We start from the raw sequence: 18,838 nt of genomic DNA on the forward strand, positions 1-18,838 counted from the left end.
TTCTTCGCTATAATTAATGATTGAAGGAACTCATCAAATCATTTACAACATCGCAGATTGATCAAAGAACGCATTTCATTGTGATTATTAATTATTTAACTGACAAATGGTGAAAAGTTGCAGTATTTTTTTTTTTTTGGATGCGCGTACTAAGTAATTAGGATATAAATAATATATTTTTTGCATTTTAAAATTTAATTGATAAATTCTTTAAATTTTTTGTTGATTAATTTATTTTATTATCATTCATACATTTGTAATTACAATACCCATGTAAAAATTTTGTAGGTATAGATTTTCCATAAGAGCCAGTGAAAACACATTGCTTTTGAGAAACCGTGCCAGATAATGGGTTAAAATTACTTCTTATCTTGAAAAATAGGTACTTACTGATAAACGATAAATAAAAGGGCAAGTGAATGAAAATGGAAAATAGGCATCTATTATTAATTCTTTAAAAAACTAAATTAGTATAAAGTATGTAAAAATTAAAATTGGCAGTATAGTCCCGTATGGATAGATTTAATAATTTTGATCATGAGCAGAATGTATTAAAAATATTTGCTGATTCCGAACAAAAATCTGCTTTAAATAACAAAAATCTGCTTTAAATAACAAAAATCTTTATGCCGTAAATTAAAAATTATGTATTCAAATTCTCCTTAAGAATAACTTTAAAATGTATTTCGTATTTAAAATTTCTTAAATACTCACGTTTCCAAAAAAATAACTTTCAACAAATATATTTTTGAATATGTTATAAAATTATCGTCATGCGCACAATCTATTTTGCACAATTATCTATTCGAATTAATAATAATTCAATAAAGAGTTAAGATAGTAGGACACATCGAACTTCCCGAAACTTGTAATTCAGCTTGTTACATTTACAATTAAAACGATGTTTGTCTTCGTTATTCCAGCAATCCTAGAATAAGTAATTATTCCTGAATCGCTCAATTTCAACTTGATCAGGTTAATTAATCAGAATCACCTTAAAAAAACATAATAGTGCATTTCTTTATGCTGCCCAGTTGAGATGTGCGTGACAATGAAAATAGATTTCGATCAATGAAAGATTCAGGATTTTTGATTAAAAATATCCCATATTACACTTCACATTCTTATGAAATTAATTTAAATTTGTAGAATTCAAAATAATACTTAACTATGTCTATTATAATGATGCAGATTTTTGGCCGAAAAGGAAGATAAAAATAATAAATCAGTTTTGAAAAGAAACAAGATTGTTATCAATCCCAGATATTTCAAAATTTTGATTAAAATTTCAATGTTTTGAAAAAAATATTATAAAATTTTCAATTTTAAATTCTTAATCTTAGTTTAATATTTTACAAATGATTCGGAATTAATACGTTTTTATGTGAAAGTGTAGAATAGTTTTTGTTTCTGTTATAAAACATTTTTAGTATATATGCGATGTTATTGCTATATACCATATCGCTAGTTTTATTTAAAAATTATTAATGATTTCGCACAAACAATCTAAAAAAAGAAAAGAAATCTAATTTCGAACTTGCTTTTAAAATTTTGAAAGTCATCGATTTGCACTTGAATCCTTTCTGAAGACTTTTGGTATATATGCGATATTATTGCTATATGACAAAAAGTTAGTTTTATTTCATTATTTTTAAAGATTTCGCAAAAACAGTCTAAAAAAAGAGAAATGTAATTTCACAATTCCTTTTAAAATTATGGGAATCGTTAATATAAATACGTCTTTCCACTTGAGAAGAAACAGAAGAAACTACCAATCCAAAAGCAATCATTATGAAATTCAATTAAAATTATTTTTTTTCCTGGGCCAAACTAATAAAAGATACATTTTATTTAGAGAGATCTCATGCTGCTACAACTAAAACACAAATGAACTTAACCAAATTAGAAATATATATTAAGTTTATTGCAAAAAGAACCAAAAAGAAAAACATAATGAATACGGCCTGAAGACTTTCTCAAGATTCACCCTCAGACAAGGATTCAAAGCAGAGATTTTTTTCTTTGAGGGATCTGACTTTTGTTCAAAAATATTGACCCTTCGTGACCCTTTCCAATTGAATCATTTCTGACAACTTTTCGGAATTCTAAAGTCATAAAAATCATAATTTTTTTCTTTGCTTTTGCTATAAATAAACTGTCTACTCAATGAAATATGAAAGAGAAACAATTACATCAGAAAATTTTACATGTAATCAGAAACTTTGATTTCTTTCTTTTTTTTTTTTTGTAACAGCAATTTCCAAAAATTCCCAAAATTAAAAAAAAATTCAATAAAATTCAGACTTATTATTTTCGCATTGTTCGTAATACCTTAATAATGATAATTAAATGCATGTTGTATTTAAATATTTATTAAGAGATGTGAAAATCTAATAAACAAATTATAATTTAATTTAATGAGCAAGTGGTCGTTATTGTGATTTTCTTAAGCGATCTCTTATAGTTACATAATGGTAGAAATGGACCCTGGCTTAGTAAAAATTATTTTAGTTTTAAATTGCGTTTTTAAATTCTATAATAAATTCCAAATAGTTACCATACATACGGGCAAGAAACTTGCATGTTTTAAAGCATTTAACATATTTTCGAACAGAGGCAGTATCAATGCAGTCATTCATATTAAAATTACTCATTCACTCTCACATGCTAACTTAATTACACTAACATCTCATCCAAACTGCCCTTATTCGAAACGACATCATTGTCTTAGAAGTCAATTCATACTTGTTAAACAAGTCACGAAAGCAACACCTGTCAGTCTTCTACCCACAGAAATAACGTTGCGCAATTAGAGGTCATTTGTAAGCAGGGTTTCTGCCTCGAAGTTCTAGAGCATTTTCCCTTTCATCGGAGGGAATGTTTTCACCACACTCCCCCCTCCCCCCCCCCCACGTGACCAGCTCACAGGATATCATCAACATCCCTCTATTTGCCCTGACAAATGAAGAAATATCGAAAAGAACGACAATTCGAGGTGTCCAGGCGGAAAGTTAGGTCTTTGACGAGGAAAAGTTCTTCAAGGCCTATCCTAACTTCAAAACAATCTATTCTGAGGAAAATATCAGTGGTTTTTATGAAATTTGAGGTTTCTTTCCCTGTAGTTCGTGCGTCGAAATGGTATTTTAATTCATAAGAGATATTTTAACCGTGGAAGGCAGGTTGGATATTCGTGAAAGAGGCATGGATTTCAGGTTATTATATGTCCTTTTTTTGCTGGTGGTGCTTAACGGTAGCGCACGTTCCGAAACAGTTAATGATAGTAATGCGGATAGAGGAATAACTGATGTTGTTGTTGATGATGAGGTGACAACAGAAGTTCCGAAACAGACGTATAAGGAGGCGGAAAAGGAAATTACAGAATTCGTCAACTCGCTTTTGAGGCAAATTTTGCCTCAAGTCATCGGGGGCTCAGGTAACGCAAAATTATCTCCACAATGCACGGGAGGGATGATGAAGATTTTTGGTTATGTCCGGCGAATGAAAGGATGGACTATAAAAAGTAAGTTTTTCCTTAATATTTTTAAAGCTGAGAGTATTAAATATAACAGATAAGCTAATGCGAATAGTAATTCATAATAAAAATAATTCCTCTTAGCGTAATAAAACCTGCAGATTATTAAATACTTATCGGGACGTAAAATGACCTCAGATCTGAAGTAAAAGCCTTTCAGTTATAAATCAAAATATCTAATAAATAAAAAGAAAATACATTCGATAAAAAAAACGACAGAAGTCTTTTTCCTAACCATACACTAATTTTGTTATAATTAAAAAATCTCTTTCAATTTAATTGATATCATAAATGAATAGCTTAATTTCCTGAAAATAGAATCGATTCATGGTCACGAGATGCTAGAAATGCTTTTTTAAAAATTCATTGCACATCCTTATAATGGAAACGGTTTATACAATATGCAATTAGATTACATTGAGCAGCTGTCACTCTTCGTTTATTCTGACATATCATTTAAAGATTCATTCAAACTGATCTTAATAGAATCTTCAGCAAGTGACATATATTTTCATTAATAAAAAAATGCATAGTGATATAAAATATGTGAGATCGTATTACATTTGAGCTACGGTAGAGCGAATAAAATTAACAATTTCGATATAGAAAGAAATTATATTGGAAACCCTTTTTAATAGAAAAGTCAATGTTATGTGAACCTGAATCTAGTTAAATCTGATATCGAGGATTAAACTTCAGTTGGCTGGTATCCTAAGCAATGGTGCCTAATCAAGAAGGGATACCAGCTCTGGCGTGATGTGTACATTTACACAACAATTTTTACTAATAGCTCCAAAGTATTCCTTGTGTTTCTTTAAAACAGAAAGCAAATAATATGCAACTAAAATTGAATCATTACTATTATTATTTTAAAATTTGTGGAGTAAATGATTACTTGAAAAATAAGTAATTTGAAAAAAATACAAATGTCAGGAATTATAAAATCCTCGGAATCAGATTTAGTTAGCATTAAGACCAAGTAGACTGGCGAATTTTTAGTGGAATCAGAATTCAAACCTGAAGATTTTTATCGACTCATCCATTTCCTTAAATGTTGCCATTAAGTTCTTGGTTGGAATCTTAAATTTTTATGTAATATTTAAATGGCCTTTTGTTTTTCCTCAAGGCTTGTCGATATTTGAGTGGTATTTTAATTTTTTAAGGCTTTCCTCCTCATAATGACATATTACTCAATAGAAGAAGTTTCTCAATTGTTAAATAAAATAATAATAATACTCATTAAAAGTATTGTATAACATCTATGCATCATTCATAATTATTCATCGTAATTTTACACTATTAGAACTTAGTAGTATAGAGATATAAAATTTGCTTTATAATATTTTTAAGTATTAAATCAATAATTCTCTTTAAAATTATATCTTTATACTTCCATTTCGATACAAATATGGATTTTATGTTTAAGCATTAATAGCGGAGAAACAATTTCATCATTTCAGAGTCTCGAATCTCGAAACGTGGTCACTTATATCGAATATTGTCGACATTCCTCACAAGGATGTCAAGGAATTCCTCATAGCGTGTGATTTTGATACAAAAACTAGGTCTAATCATCTTTATGTTGGCATCAAGTGAAGTATCATACGATATCAAAGTTTTAGAACATCAATTTCCAAATTTTATAAGCCTTTAATATTTTAAAAATAGGTATTTAATCGACTTAAAAAAACCATCGAAAGTTGCTGAGATTGGTTATAATTGATCAATAAAATAACAAGAATTTAATGCTAAGCTGAATTTGTACTAATTTTATAGAAACATGGAAAGTGATTCTTTCAAAGAGTGTTGCAACCTGTTCAGCATATATGACGAAAATTTATTTCAAGGACATAATTTTAACAGATATTTAATTGATCTAACAATCCATCAAAAATTGCTGCGATTGAATAAAGACGATCAATAAAATAATAAGAATTCAATGTTAAGAGGAATTTTTACTAATTTTATAAAAACATGGAAAGTGATTCTTTCAAAGAGTATTTCAATCTGTTCAGCATATATAATGAAAATTTATCAAAAGAACTTTTGGAAAGTTAAACTTTTCGGGAACATTTTTAAGATATCTGCTCAATACAAATATAACTTCGATTAAATGGAATAAAAATAAGGAGCTTGAATGGGAATTTTAATATCCGATAAAAGCACCTCACGCAATTATCTATAATAAGAATCATTTCAAAATTTAATTTCGACATAAAAATTGGAAGAATTCTGAAACGCCTTTAAAGACCTTTTACGTGATTATGTCTAATGCTGAAAGTATGAGTAAAGAGAAATAGAAAGCATGTTTTAATATTATTATATTTACAGGCCATAGATTATTTTATTAATTTTCTATTTCAATTCATAACTAACTCTTTTACATTAAATTATTTTAAATATTCTGTTTAAATTGATTTAATTTCTTAACATCGGAAAAAATGTTCTTCAATAGAGAATTGCTAAATGATGCGATTTTCTACTTCTTTAATTATTTTAATCGATATTGCAAAAGATTCTCGAATCGGTGTCTGCAAGATTATGAAGCAATATTTCCACATAAATTTTCTTCTTCGTCTGGTATCCTTTGACTTGGAGGTAAATGATGAAATGTTCATTGATGAAATATCTTATGACCAATGAAGCTTTGAAAAAAAGGAATAAAAGCAACTTTCAAATGTCGTTTTTAATGCGGGATATATTTTCAATAAATTTAAAACTTTTACTAATAAATTTATTTAGTATTAAATATAAAAAGCGTTTTTTTTAAGTGTAAAGTTTTTACAAAGATGAAATATTTTACCATCAATGAAACGTTAAAAAAAGGAATAGTAGCAACTTTCAATTATCTTTTTCAATACGGAACATATTTTCAATAAACTTATACTATTATATTTACTATTACTAATAAATTGATTTGGTATTAAATAAAAAAGACGTTTTAAAACTGTAAAGCTTTTACAAATTTGCGAAAGTTTAAATTCAACCATTCCTTCAGTTAATTACAGCGAGTCAAAGTTAAACTAACATATTACCTTTTCTTTTGTTATATTTGAGATATTAAACGTGATAAAGATAAAATAGGAATATTTTTTAATTAGGTAGCAAGTAAAACACAGTATTTACTTTTAAAAAAACTAATTTTGGATTTACACAGTACCCAAATAGCGCATTACTAATTTTGATGATTGTTGAAAAAAAATAATATAAAATTCATACACTGTACAGAATTATCTACGTAATAAAACATAGATACATGATACTTTTTATTTTAATACTTTATTGGATATCTTTTATTTCTAATTCCGTGCTCTAGCAGTGTTGCCATGAATCGAACAAGAGTTTTATAATAATCTTTCCCGATTTTTTTTTACATTTTTCAAACGCCATTTCAATTATTTGTTTTAGAAATATGTTTTTTAAATAACTTTTAACTGATACCCTAAATTTTCTATGTTTTTCAAGTCTGATAATTGCGGAGAGTTTTAATGGATGTTTTAAGACAAATGTGCAGTTGCCACAAGCGTGTATTGAATGCACAACATTTCGGGTCATTATTATGATAGAACTGAAAAGTGGTTTATATCCCAAGTTGTAATGCAGTAGTTTTTAAATAGATCAGTATACAGATTAATATACACATACTAATCCATCGTAGATTATATAAATGCCACCCAAAAACACCTGCGGTCAGCCATACGCCCTCCCATACCATCACTCTTTCCCTTTCATATTTTATAGAATTTTCTAATATTTTCTGGATTTAGTTCTTTATTAAAATTTCGACACACTTTTACCTTTCTATTTAATGAAAAAAAATGAGTTTTGACTCACCAGCGAAAAGAACGTTCTTACAAGAGATAAATGCTTCTTTCTTTGTATTTCGTTGCAAAAAATAATGTTTTTATTTGATGATTTTTCTTACTTAAATGAAGCTGTCATCTCGCAACCCTACTGTAAAAATTGTTTCTTCTTAAAATGATTCGTATAAATATCTCTAAAATATCAGTATTAATAAACAAATGTATTAATCAGTATTAATAAATAAATGAGAATATGTAAACAGATTTTTAAACTTTTAATTCTAAATTCAAAGCATGAAGTCAGAATTATAACTAAATGCTTCCAAAACAATTAATCAAAATGATGATGCGCGAAATACTGATTCTGTACACGAAGGAACTTAAGCACGACCACTGCGACATCTTCATTTTCTCGTTTTCTTTTATATATAAACTAATTTCTGTTATTTTTTCATATAATTATGTGAAACTTGCTCAGAGGGATTTTAAACACACAAACAGATATGTTTCGTATCCTCCAAATATATGCTATATAGATATTTCAACTTTACATTAATAATAAATTAATTAATCTAAACTAATAATTAATAACAAAATTATATAATTAATTAATTAAAATATAATATCAGTGCTACGTATATATATTAGGCTCTAAAGTATATTCATAAACTATAATTAAGGTAACAAACTCAACAGCATAAAAAATTAATATATTTAAGTTTAAAGCAAAAGAAAAAAGAATATACGATAAGAAAAAAAAGTAAATTGTATGGTCCTTTAAATTTTGTTAATTAAATTTGTGAGTTTGTAAACATATTTTACTTTTATTAACAAAAACTAGCGCATCAATGAAATTCAATCTAAACAGATAATTTGGATATTTTAAAAATAAGCATAGGTAGGTTTTAAATATTACCGAATGAAAAATAATGGAAGATTTGGACAATATTTAAAATTACCCATATTTTATTATATCAGGTAAAAAAATTACTCATTCAAAAGTATATTGATTTAAGTATGGCTTTCTAATGAAATTTTAAAAGAATTAATTAAAACTAAGAAGAAAAAAATATTTCTCTGATTATCAATATTTATTTCCCATCTTCGCCGAAATTGAATTAAAAATTTCTTTGAAGTCAAATTTGCACAAAATAATTGAATTTGATTTAAAACCCTAAAATTATCATTTTTGATTAAACTTGTTTGTGTGTCCTTGGTTCTAGATATTTAAAAAATCTAATAAGACAGAAACCGTAAGCATAAATAATTAAACTGAAAAAATGATCCTCGTATAAAATAATTTCAACACGTTTCATTTGCCTTGTATAAAAACGAAGGCAATCAATTTATTTTGTCTTCATATAAAAGTTATAAATTTAGCTGAAAATATGATTTTTTAAATTTTATTATTTATAAGTAAAGAGAAATTGGAAAATTCAATTACGCATTGTTGAAAACTTTTTCAGCATGCTTATTAACAGGACGGTAATTTAAAAGCTTTTTTCTTTACGAAATATAAACAATTTTCTTATGAATATATTTTTTGGAATTGTCTTGGAGGATACAGGCACATTGCCGCTGAGAAATGTTCGATTGTGCAGAAGCATTACAATTTCAACAGTAGAACAGGTACATTTAAATACAGAGTACATATTATGATTAGAGAAGCAGTTAATAGATTTCCGATGATAAAGAGTGTTACCATCTGTCTCATGGAATTTTTTTCTTTCTTCTTGAAGTTTTTAGTACTTCTACCATACAAACGAAATCGAATCCACAAAATGATAACAAAAACCAAAATCGCCCCCCCAAACAAAAGCATTATTTTTACATAATGTAAATCCGAAGTTTAAACTAGCAAACTTGAAAATTTTATTACTTTATTTTCTCCTTTAAATTGATATTTGAATTATATGAACTGCATGCAAATGATATTTGACTTAGTTTATAGAAATGTAATCATCCATTTCAAACGAACTTCATTCGTTTATCTTTCTTTAACATTTTACATGATTTATAAAAGTAATCCTTAAAAATCTCTTTTTTAATTTTTTTTAAAGAAAACACTGATTTATTGATACAGTTGCAACTATTAAGTTGGATCGCTTTAATTCGAAACAACTAATATTACCAATGTTATTTAATATTTTAAATAACATTAGAATTCACCAATTTCACCTTGAATTAAATTACCTATTCCATTTTAAGCATCAGAGCAGCAGTAATTCCCCCCCCCAAAAAAAACCCGCATAAAAATTATTATTTTATAATTTAAATTTTAATAACATCGTTTGCAGTAAACTTTATAATTCCATTGCTAATTTTTTTAAAGAATATTTTATTATCATCACTTTGCCTCTATTTTTATGGATGGAAGATATCATTGCCCCAGAGAAAAAAAATAAAAATAAGAAATCTTACTTCTTTGTTTTATTTTGACTTCATTTGGGCAACTGATGTTAAAGCGATTTCAATTTCTTTGGCATTCATAAATTCATGCATGCCTGTTTTTTGTTTTTTTTTTTTGTTATTAATATATAAGATGTCAATTCCTATCGTGTTCCAACAATTTATTATAAATCGTTAGAGATAGACTTATTATTCCAATCAAAAAAATGCTTGAAATGACATACAAAAGTATTTTAACATTGCATGAACATTAAAAAAAATTAGAAGATCTACATTTTTATACTGACAAACACATATTCTTTACAGGTTAGTCAAATTTCAATATAAAACACTGAAGAATTTTCTACATGAATATGCTATACCCCTATTATTTTCAAATATGTTTCATTCCCTTTAAATACTAATGAAAGAAAAAAGAACGTCCATGGTATTACGTAATATCATTGTCATCAATCTTATCAACGTCTGAAGTTACAAATTTCAAGGAAAAATATTATTTCATATGAAACATACTGCTGATTTCAAAATCAAGAATGCAAACATGATTCATAGAATTTGTCTCGAACATTAAAAATTGATGGAACTATTTGTTGATTTAATGAATTAAATTATAATATACTTGCTTACTTTCTAATTTGAGTAAATTCACAAGTATCAGTCATCGAACCTGCTAAACATTCAATAGCCTTTTATTTGCTTACCTTGGTAACTAAGAAAAATCGATCAAAATATTTGCCAAACACCTTCACATTATGAGTTTTATTCCATCAATTAGTGAAAGTGACATAAATTTCAAACATTTTTTCAATGAGTGAAAATAAAGAATTTTTTGTTGAAGAATCAGAACTGTAGAGGAAAACTGCAAGAGGACAAGTATATAAACATTCGAATGAGAAGCCTCCAGCATCGCAGAGACCATTTGGAAATTTTGATTTCATGTACTGTTCAGAAAAGAAACTCATTCTTGGAATATTGTTATCGAATCATAAAACGAGAATGTACACGTTTAAGGACAAAGACAAGCCCATAACAAGGAATTTTGGCATGAAATACTATAGTTTGTATAAGTTGTGCCACATTTTATCGCTGATGAGTGCGGTTAATATCATGCCATCATCTAATAAGTGTTTAGTAACATCTAAAATATTCAGAATATATAGTATTTGTCTACGGATTCTTTGTATATTCTCCTTTATAATCAGTATCCTTTTCATGAAAAAACTAAGCCCTTCAATGCCTGTGCTGCTTACAGCTTATTCATCAGTCATTTGTGGATTCGTTCTTGAAATTCTGCTGTATTTCAAGCAATGCGATATAAACCACGCACTGTTTCAGTTGTGTAACCAATGTAATATTATGAATGCGCGGATTATCATGAAAGAAAAATATGTGGTCTTGAAAGTTATTCGCCTTTTTGTCGTAGGTATTGCTTTACTATTTGTGCAATTTTATTTTTTCTTTTATCAGGAATGGGAAAGGTACGTTAAAATTATATACCCATATGTTAATTCTATAATGTTTAATATTCATATACCTTTCGAAATGCGTGAGTTTCTCACTGGCTTCGTTGTGGTATCTACAACTGTTTTTTGTATTTATAGAGGAACAGTTTGTAGCTTACTTTCATTTTTATGTGAATATGTCTACTTAATGACAGGAAACCTCATCAAAGCGTACGGCAGGAACCTGAAAAAGAAATTTCAAACCCAACACCCATCGTCATTCATATTCGATGAAATAAAATCCTTGAATGCAGTCGCTTCTGTGGTAGACACGATTGATAGAGCTTTTAATTTATGCGCTTTATTGCAGTATTTTTCGCTTACTTGCTTTATATTCCTAAGCATTTCTATTGCAATATCTGAAGAAGAGATTCTCCACTCAGAGTGGATGATTGGTTTCGTAGTATGTTTTTTAATATCTCCATTGTATTTGTTTTATGAAATTACCATCAGTGTATCTTTAATCCTTGATGAAGGTGAAAGATTAAAGAAAATCTGTTTGGAATGTTATAGTGGAGTATCTCGGTATTTCAGCGACAAATCAAATCATAATCAATGCCTTCAAAATCTGTCATTGCTGCAGAATTCCATTCGAGATGTGACCTTTAAAGTTACTGGGGGTGGCATGTTTGTAATAGGAAGACACATCTTCTTGGCTGTTGCAAATGCAGCAATCACTTATGCTGTTATCATGTATCAAGTGAGTTATGCAAAATAAGTCAGAAATTCTATGTCACATTTACTTGCATTCAAGAACCACTTTTGAATCATCATAATATTTTGTTAACGAAGCTGTTTGATCTATTGTTTGCATTACAACATGGGAAGAACTTGCATCTTTAAAAAAAATGAACATGAAGACTTGTTATGTATATTTTGGTGATTTATTCACGTAATACATTTACAAACTAAACGTTAAAAATGTGATCTTTCAATTATTATTTACCTACTTTATTGCTGTGAAGTTGATTATGTAATTCATCTTCGAAATTTAATATTGTCTTTACCGGACGCCATTTTATTACTTGTTTTCAATTCTGTTTTTCCTCTTTAAAACATTTTATCCCATACTACACTAATGTGATATATTTTTTTTTATCCAAGCGATATGCTAAACTGATTTGACTATTACAATAATAGATAAATAATTTCAATAAAATACAATTTCATTTTTTATTTTTACAGTGATAATAAATAATTACAATAATGATAAATAATTTCCTTATTTATACCACTTGTTATTTTCTTAAGACAACGAGCTATTTTAAAGTAATAAGTAGAATATAGGGAAGTAATAAAACAAAATTTAAAGTCAAAGTTTTTTTTTTTAAAATGACGCATAAATACAAAAACAAAATAAATTGCAGTTGCTTATTTCAGTTGTGAATCAAAATTAATCAAACTTTTCTATTAATATTAAATACTGATAAGGAAAAAAAATTCATCGTGATAAATAATAAATATTCAGAATTGTTCCAACAATATCTGATGTTAGAAATAAAAAAAAAAGATTTAAACAACAAAACGTAATTCAACAATTCTTTAAAAGCGGAAACTTCTTTCTATCTCAAAATAATTATTATAAAATAAAATAATAATTTTTGTCATTGATTATTAAAATGTAATATTTATACCATACGAAATGTGACCTTGAAAATCACTGGAGGCAGCATATTTTTAATAGGAAGCATTTTCTTCCTTTTTATTCTGTTGTTTTTTATTATGGCACTTGCCACGGACAAGCCTGTTAAAGCCTGAGGGGGAGCGTCTTTTGTTTTTAGAATAGCGCCAACTAGGGCCAAGAGTACGACTTTGCTACTCATGCATCACTCATTCGCGTGCGCAACCTCTTTTTACAAGAGGGTACATTTACACATCTCATAGATAGAACAACCATGCCCAGACCGGGACTCGAACCCGGGACCCTCAGATCGCGGGGAAGACGCGCTATCCCTATGCCAGGCCGCCAGCTCTTCCCCTTTATAAATGTAACAATCCCTCAACGATTAAATTATTAATTTTAAGGCATTCAGAAAGTACTTTTTATCATCTTAAAATCATATAATTGATGTTTTTTTTAAATTTATAATTACATGTTCACATGGGCTGATCGTTTCTCTTTGAAAATTATAAGAAATTTAGGAAAATCTGTCATTAATATATTGGGAAAATATTCCCATACATATGTGAACCAAATGATAAAAACGGTATATTTTAAAATTTGCATTTGTTCAATCCGAGATATGACCTTGAAATATCAAGATAATATGAATGTAAGAATAGGAAATTCTATTTTCTGAGATGTTACAAGTTCAGTAGTCTTTTACTTAATTTTTATGTACGAAATTCCTTACGTATTATAAATCATTGATTAAAGATCATATTTTGCAACTATTATATGCAATCATATAAAAGACACTTTTTTTGTCCATACAAATTTTCACTTTTTTATTTTACTTAAGTATTTTCTTAGCAAATACTAATGTTTATCCTAAAAGTAAAAAAAAATTAATTTTATCATTTATTTTAAAAGTAAATGAACAAAAAAAATACAGATATATCGAGAATTTTTCATTTCTTAAATGAATTATTGCACCATACAAATGAACAGTGAGAATCAAGAGTATGATTTTTAAAAGCCAAATTCTATCTCAAAAATTTCGAAATGTGAATGAATACATTTCATAATAACAATAACTTTTATGGATAGAAGTAAATTAACTATTTTTATTACACAGCATATAGATTTTTTATAATAGTTTTATTTATAATGCCGTAAAAGAACAAATATAACAAATAAGTATTTCTTAGCAACTTGTTATGCATCCAATGAATATTTTTAGACAGTAATTAAGTTTGTATATTTATAGCCTTTAAAATTATTGTTTTTTATTATAAATGTCATTATTAATTACCAATATTTTGAATTAAATTAATTTACCATTTATTACGATATATTTAATGTATTTTTCTCACCATTTTATCTAATTAAGAGATTAGTTATATTCGAAAAAGCTTTTAAGTTTTCAAGCCGCATTTTAAAAAGTTTCATTTGAATCAAGAAGGCATGATTTTAACATATGGGAAGAATTTCTTCAAAATCTTCAATGGTCAATTTTAAATGTCAATATAACTATCAAAATTTTTTTTCCTTATTTAATTTTTCTCTGTAAATGCAGCATTTAAGTTTAATTCAGTTCTTTGCTAGCAAATCTAAATGAAATTACTTGAAGGAGTTTCAGAAAACTGTTAGTTCAAAACTAATAATTTAGAATTCATATTTTTGTTGTTTAATTGCTACTTTGGATTACGAATAAATACAATAAAAATAGTATATACTAATCAAATCGTAAAAAAATTAGCTAAATAAGTTGCAAATATAATGAATATATTCACTCATTTCAAGTGAAACTAAATTAATTAACCTTGTGGACTTATTTCTCTAAAAATATTTATAGCAAAAATCTTTGTTATTTCCTTTTCAACCATTATTAAGTGTTGCATTTATTAAAAAAAACAATTTCTAAATCATCTAAAATAGTTTGTAAGAATCATAAATCAAAAGCTTTCCTCATTAGTAAATTAATTAAATTAGATTCAAATTTGAAATTGAAATCACATAAAATCTAAATTAGAATGGGCCACAGAGTTTTAATAGTTTGCTTATTGTCAACACTAAAATCGGTTTATATTCAAAATTTTCATACGAGGTTAATGCAATCATAGTATTATAATTAGAACAAAATCTCAAAATTAACAAGTACCAGGCCATCATATACATAATAAATACATACAATTGATCATAAAAGTATTTGCCATGATTTAAATAAATTTCCAAGAAGCTTTTTTAATAATTATACATGATTTTTAATTATTAATCCTACTTTTTCATCTATACTTAGTTGTACATTGTCAAAATAACTGATAATGAACCATGTGGGATCAATCAATTGCAATCACCTCTAAACATTCTGAATATTTATAACATATTAACACTGACATTAGATGTTTAATCCATGATTGATCTAAACAAAAACACAAACTACTACAGCATTATTATAAATACTGAATGCAGTAAGTAATGATAGGCGAATGTACATACTATAAATACAAAAAAAACATTTACAATCAAATGTGCATGATCAAAGAAGATCTCAAAATTAAATTGATTGAAAGAAAATCGGGTAAACTTCCCTTCTGTTTCTAACTCTAAATCTGCAGTTTCATTAATTACAATAATTTGTAAATAGTGTAAATTTATTTGATTAATATTTTATGGTCACAAGTTAAAATATATGGGAGAAGAGCAATTTCAAATATTATATGATGTTTCAATGGTAACCACGATTTTGAAAACAATCTTGTAAACACTTACATCATTGTGTATCTACAAGTGTTGCATCTAATTTTTGGAACAAAGTTCCATAACTATTACACTTGGTCAGTAAAAGAGCAACGGCCCATACTCATTGTAAATGATGATGCGTTTTTCTTCCAATAACATCCAATACATGCAAGTCGATTATCTCACCGTTCGAAACAACATGTCAACATTATATAGAACATGTTCGGTTTCTGAAGCAGTAGCGGAATAAAATTTATCCAGAAAGAAAATGATCTATGGAATAGGAATAAAAACAAGCAACAGTGTCGGTTCACTTGTCAGTCGGACGTACAGATTTGTTCTCATAATGCAGATGTGAGTGCGGTTGCTGTCATAAGAAATTGCCCAGACTATAATTCCTGATGTAGGTTCACTTTTTATAACACTGACAGCTTTGTTCCAAATATTCACATGGACTTTTTCTAACAAACATATGCTTGTTATTGACCCTGCCACCCGGGAATACAAAAGATCGTCACTCTTCCGATGAGCTCTAGCTTGACACTACTGAAATAGCAGATGGTATGATTATTGTTAATGGCATGAATGCTAAAAAGATATTTGGTTCTATACTATCCCTCAAGTAATCGATTTCTTTGTTTGACATGTTACTCTAGTATCAACAAAACTCATGTTGACATTATTGTTTGACACGTCAATCTAGTATCAACAAAAGCTCAAATTCCTCTTCACAGTATTATTGCAGGTAGATATACGTCACAACCATGTTGTGATCATGTTGGTTTTTCCCTCTCAATATCGGCCTATGAATGACTGGAATGACGAGTCTCTTTTTTAAATTTTCCTGTGATCACAACCATTATAAATAATGGATATATTTTTGATAAATCTTTCTGTGATATCACAAAAAGAAAATGTACTTTCTAATATTCTTATTTTCATGCCAGATAACTTACTGATATTGCTTTCCCATTTTCTTAAAAGCATTCTGGATTCCAATTTCGGTCACAACGTCTGGAATAGTAGTTGTGAATGAAAGATTAAATTGTTTTTGAAGTTTACATCACGTACTTAAACAAACGTTATTTACTTATTTATAGCGGCCCTGTTAGTGCCAATTTTATTCTTCTAGCAAGAAATTTGAATCTTTTAGATATGCAAAATGGTTTCCCAAATTTCGTTTATCTAGCAAAATTCCTTCTTTATACTGATGTTTCATTTTTCCACAATATATCTTTCTTTAGTAACTTTCTCAGTTTGTTCCTGTAATGTAAAATATTTCATTATGTAGAACCCCATTGAATATCTATAGAGGAAAAAAAATTACCACCTTATAAGGATAATTTTAACTCTCTATATAAAATAAATTGGAATTAATTTTCATTGTTTGAACTTATTTTAATATCATGATAATTTAAAAATAGTAAATTTCATTAACAGTAAAATCCCCTACATCCTATGTAAAACTTTAAGCACAAAAGGATTTATAGCATAATTTTTAATTTACATAACGTTTTCAATACATTTGGAGACATTTATAAATATCACCTTTAACAGCTCATGCTAGTCTATTTGATTTAATTTCGTTTTTTCGTATTGCCTTTCGCACAACATCTTTAACATTTTCATATCGCCCTAACAAACACGAATAATTATCTATTAACATTATATTTAATATTACTGTTTAAACCATGTTGAACTGAATTTTTTAATGCACTTCACATTATTGAAATTGTCCTTATCTTTAAATTTTAATGACTTCATTTTTTAATATACAAGGGGTGTTCAAATGAAAAGGTACGAAGCGTTGTAACAACGTAACCGTTAATATATTTGCCTATGCCGCTGTGGAAGAAGTTAGCGAAACATCTAGGGATGCGATTGGAGTTTCCAGCTTGGATCGGAGCATGCGCAGGAGAGAGCAGATGCTCTTATAAAGAGCGCTGTACAATTTACGTGGCAGTGTATATGAAGATAGGATGGAAATGGACAGAAGACTACCGACAGAAGACTCCAAAGACTACGCAGGTCCATCAAGAACAAAAGACCGGGGCTACTCATGGAAGGTGTGGTTCTGCTCCCGGATAATGCGCGTCCACACGTCTCCAGGGTCCCACAAACTGGCAAAGTTTAAGTGGGAGCAGCTCGACCATCCATCCTACATCCCGGAAATGTCGCCCTGCGATTTTCATGTGTTTGGTTCTCTGAGAAAACATCTAAAAGGTTAGCGCTTCAATTTGGATGGTGAACTCAAGGACGCTGTAAAGGACTGGGTCTCATCCCGGCCACAGGAATCAATCGGCTCTTTAATCAACAATATAAAATTCGAAATCAGTTATATAAAAATCAATTTATGAAAAATTTTAATTAAAATATTTTGAAAATTCCATCTTAATTAAAATAATTGAGGTATTCTTATTATTTTAGTTGATCTATAATAATTTCGATAAAAAGCTTTTAAAGAAAAGTTGTATTGATATTAATATATATAATACATATTAAATATTTCAAAACAGATAGAACAAATAAAACAATTACAACTGAAGTATTATTTTAGGCAAGTAGCAGTCAGTCTGTGTGAGTTATTCTAAAGGTTTCAAAACATTTTTTGTAACAGCACTCTAAAAAAAAGAAGTAAAAGAGAAATACAAAAGAAATATAAGAAAAGAAATACAGTAAAATTGCTGTCATCAACTGATATGACAGAATAATAATGCATCGAGCAGGTTCCTCCTCTCTTTTATTTATTTGAACTCAAATGCACCTGTTTGGCATCTTTTATTGCACCAATGCAAAATATCCTGCTGTTTAATAGTTCAACAGCAGGTATATATATATATATATTTAATTATTTAACTATTGAAAAGTTTCTTATATAATTAATGATGTACTTCAAAATTATATGGTTAAAAATATATTTTCACATGAATCTAATTATAGAAAATCTAGAAAAAAAACTTTACTTAGAACAAAATATATAGAACAGATATCCATTTATTTCTTCTGTTCGAATAATTTTTTTAGCAAATGGTCTTAATAGATAAAATTTCGTAAATCTTTTCCATCAATTTATTTGGATAATTTTTATAATTAGAATATTCTAAGTTAATTTGGAATTTCATATATAGAATTCTTGATCCATTGTTTTCTGAAATATTCATAAATAATCATCACATGAATTTAAGAAGTGAAAGAAAGATGTTTCTGGAGAGTTATCCTCAAATTCTACGTTTTTTCCCTCATACTT

The 18,838-nt window shown here is 27.9% G+C and overlaps 1 protein-coding gene across 1 annotated transcript in view; it reads left to right on the plus strand.

Annotated features, from left to right (window-relative positions):
• The first annotated feature begins 2,968 nt into the window (after positions 1-2,968).
• Positions 2,969-18,838, plus strand: part of LOC129964226 (nose resistant to fluoxetine protein 6-like) — a 45,823-nt gene continuing 29,953 nt past the window's right edge. Inside the window, exon 1 of the mRNA XM_056078949.1 lies at positions 2,969-3,520. Coding sequence (XP_055934924.1) covers positions 3,202-3,520 — 319 coding nt within the window. The 5' untranslated portion in view covers positions 2,969-3,201. The remainder of the gene's footprint in view (positions 3,521-18,838) is intronic.

This window comes from Argiope bruennichi, chromosome 3 (assembly GCF_947563725.1).
Source record: "Argiope bruennichi chromosome 3, qqArgBrue1.1, whole genome shotgun sequence".
NCBI classification, from domain to species: Eukaryota; Metazoa; Arthropoda; class Arachnida; order Araneae; family Araneidae; genus Argiope; species Argiope bruennichi.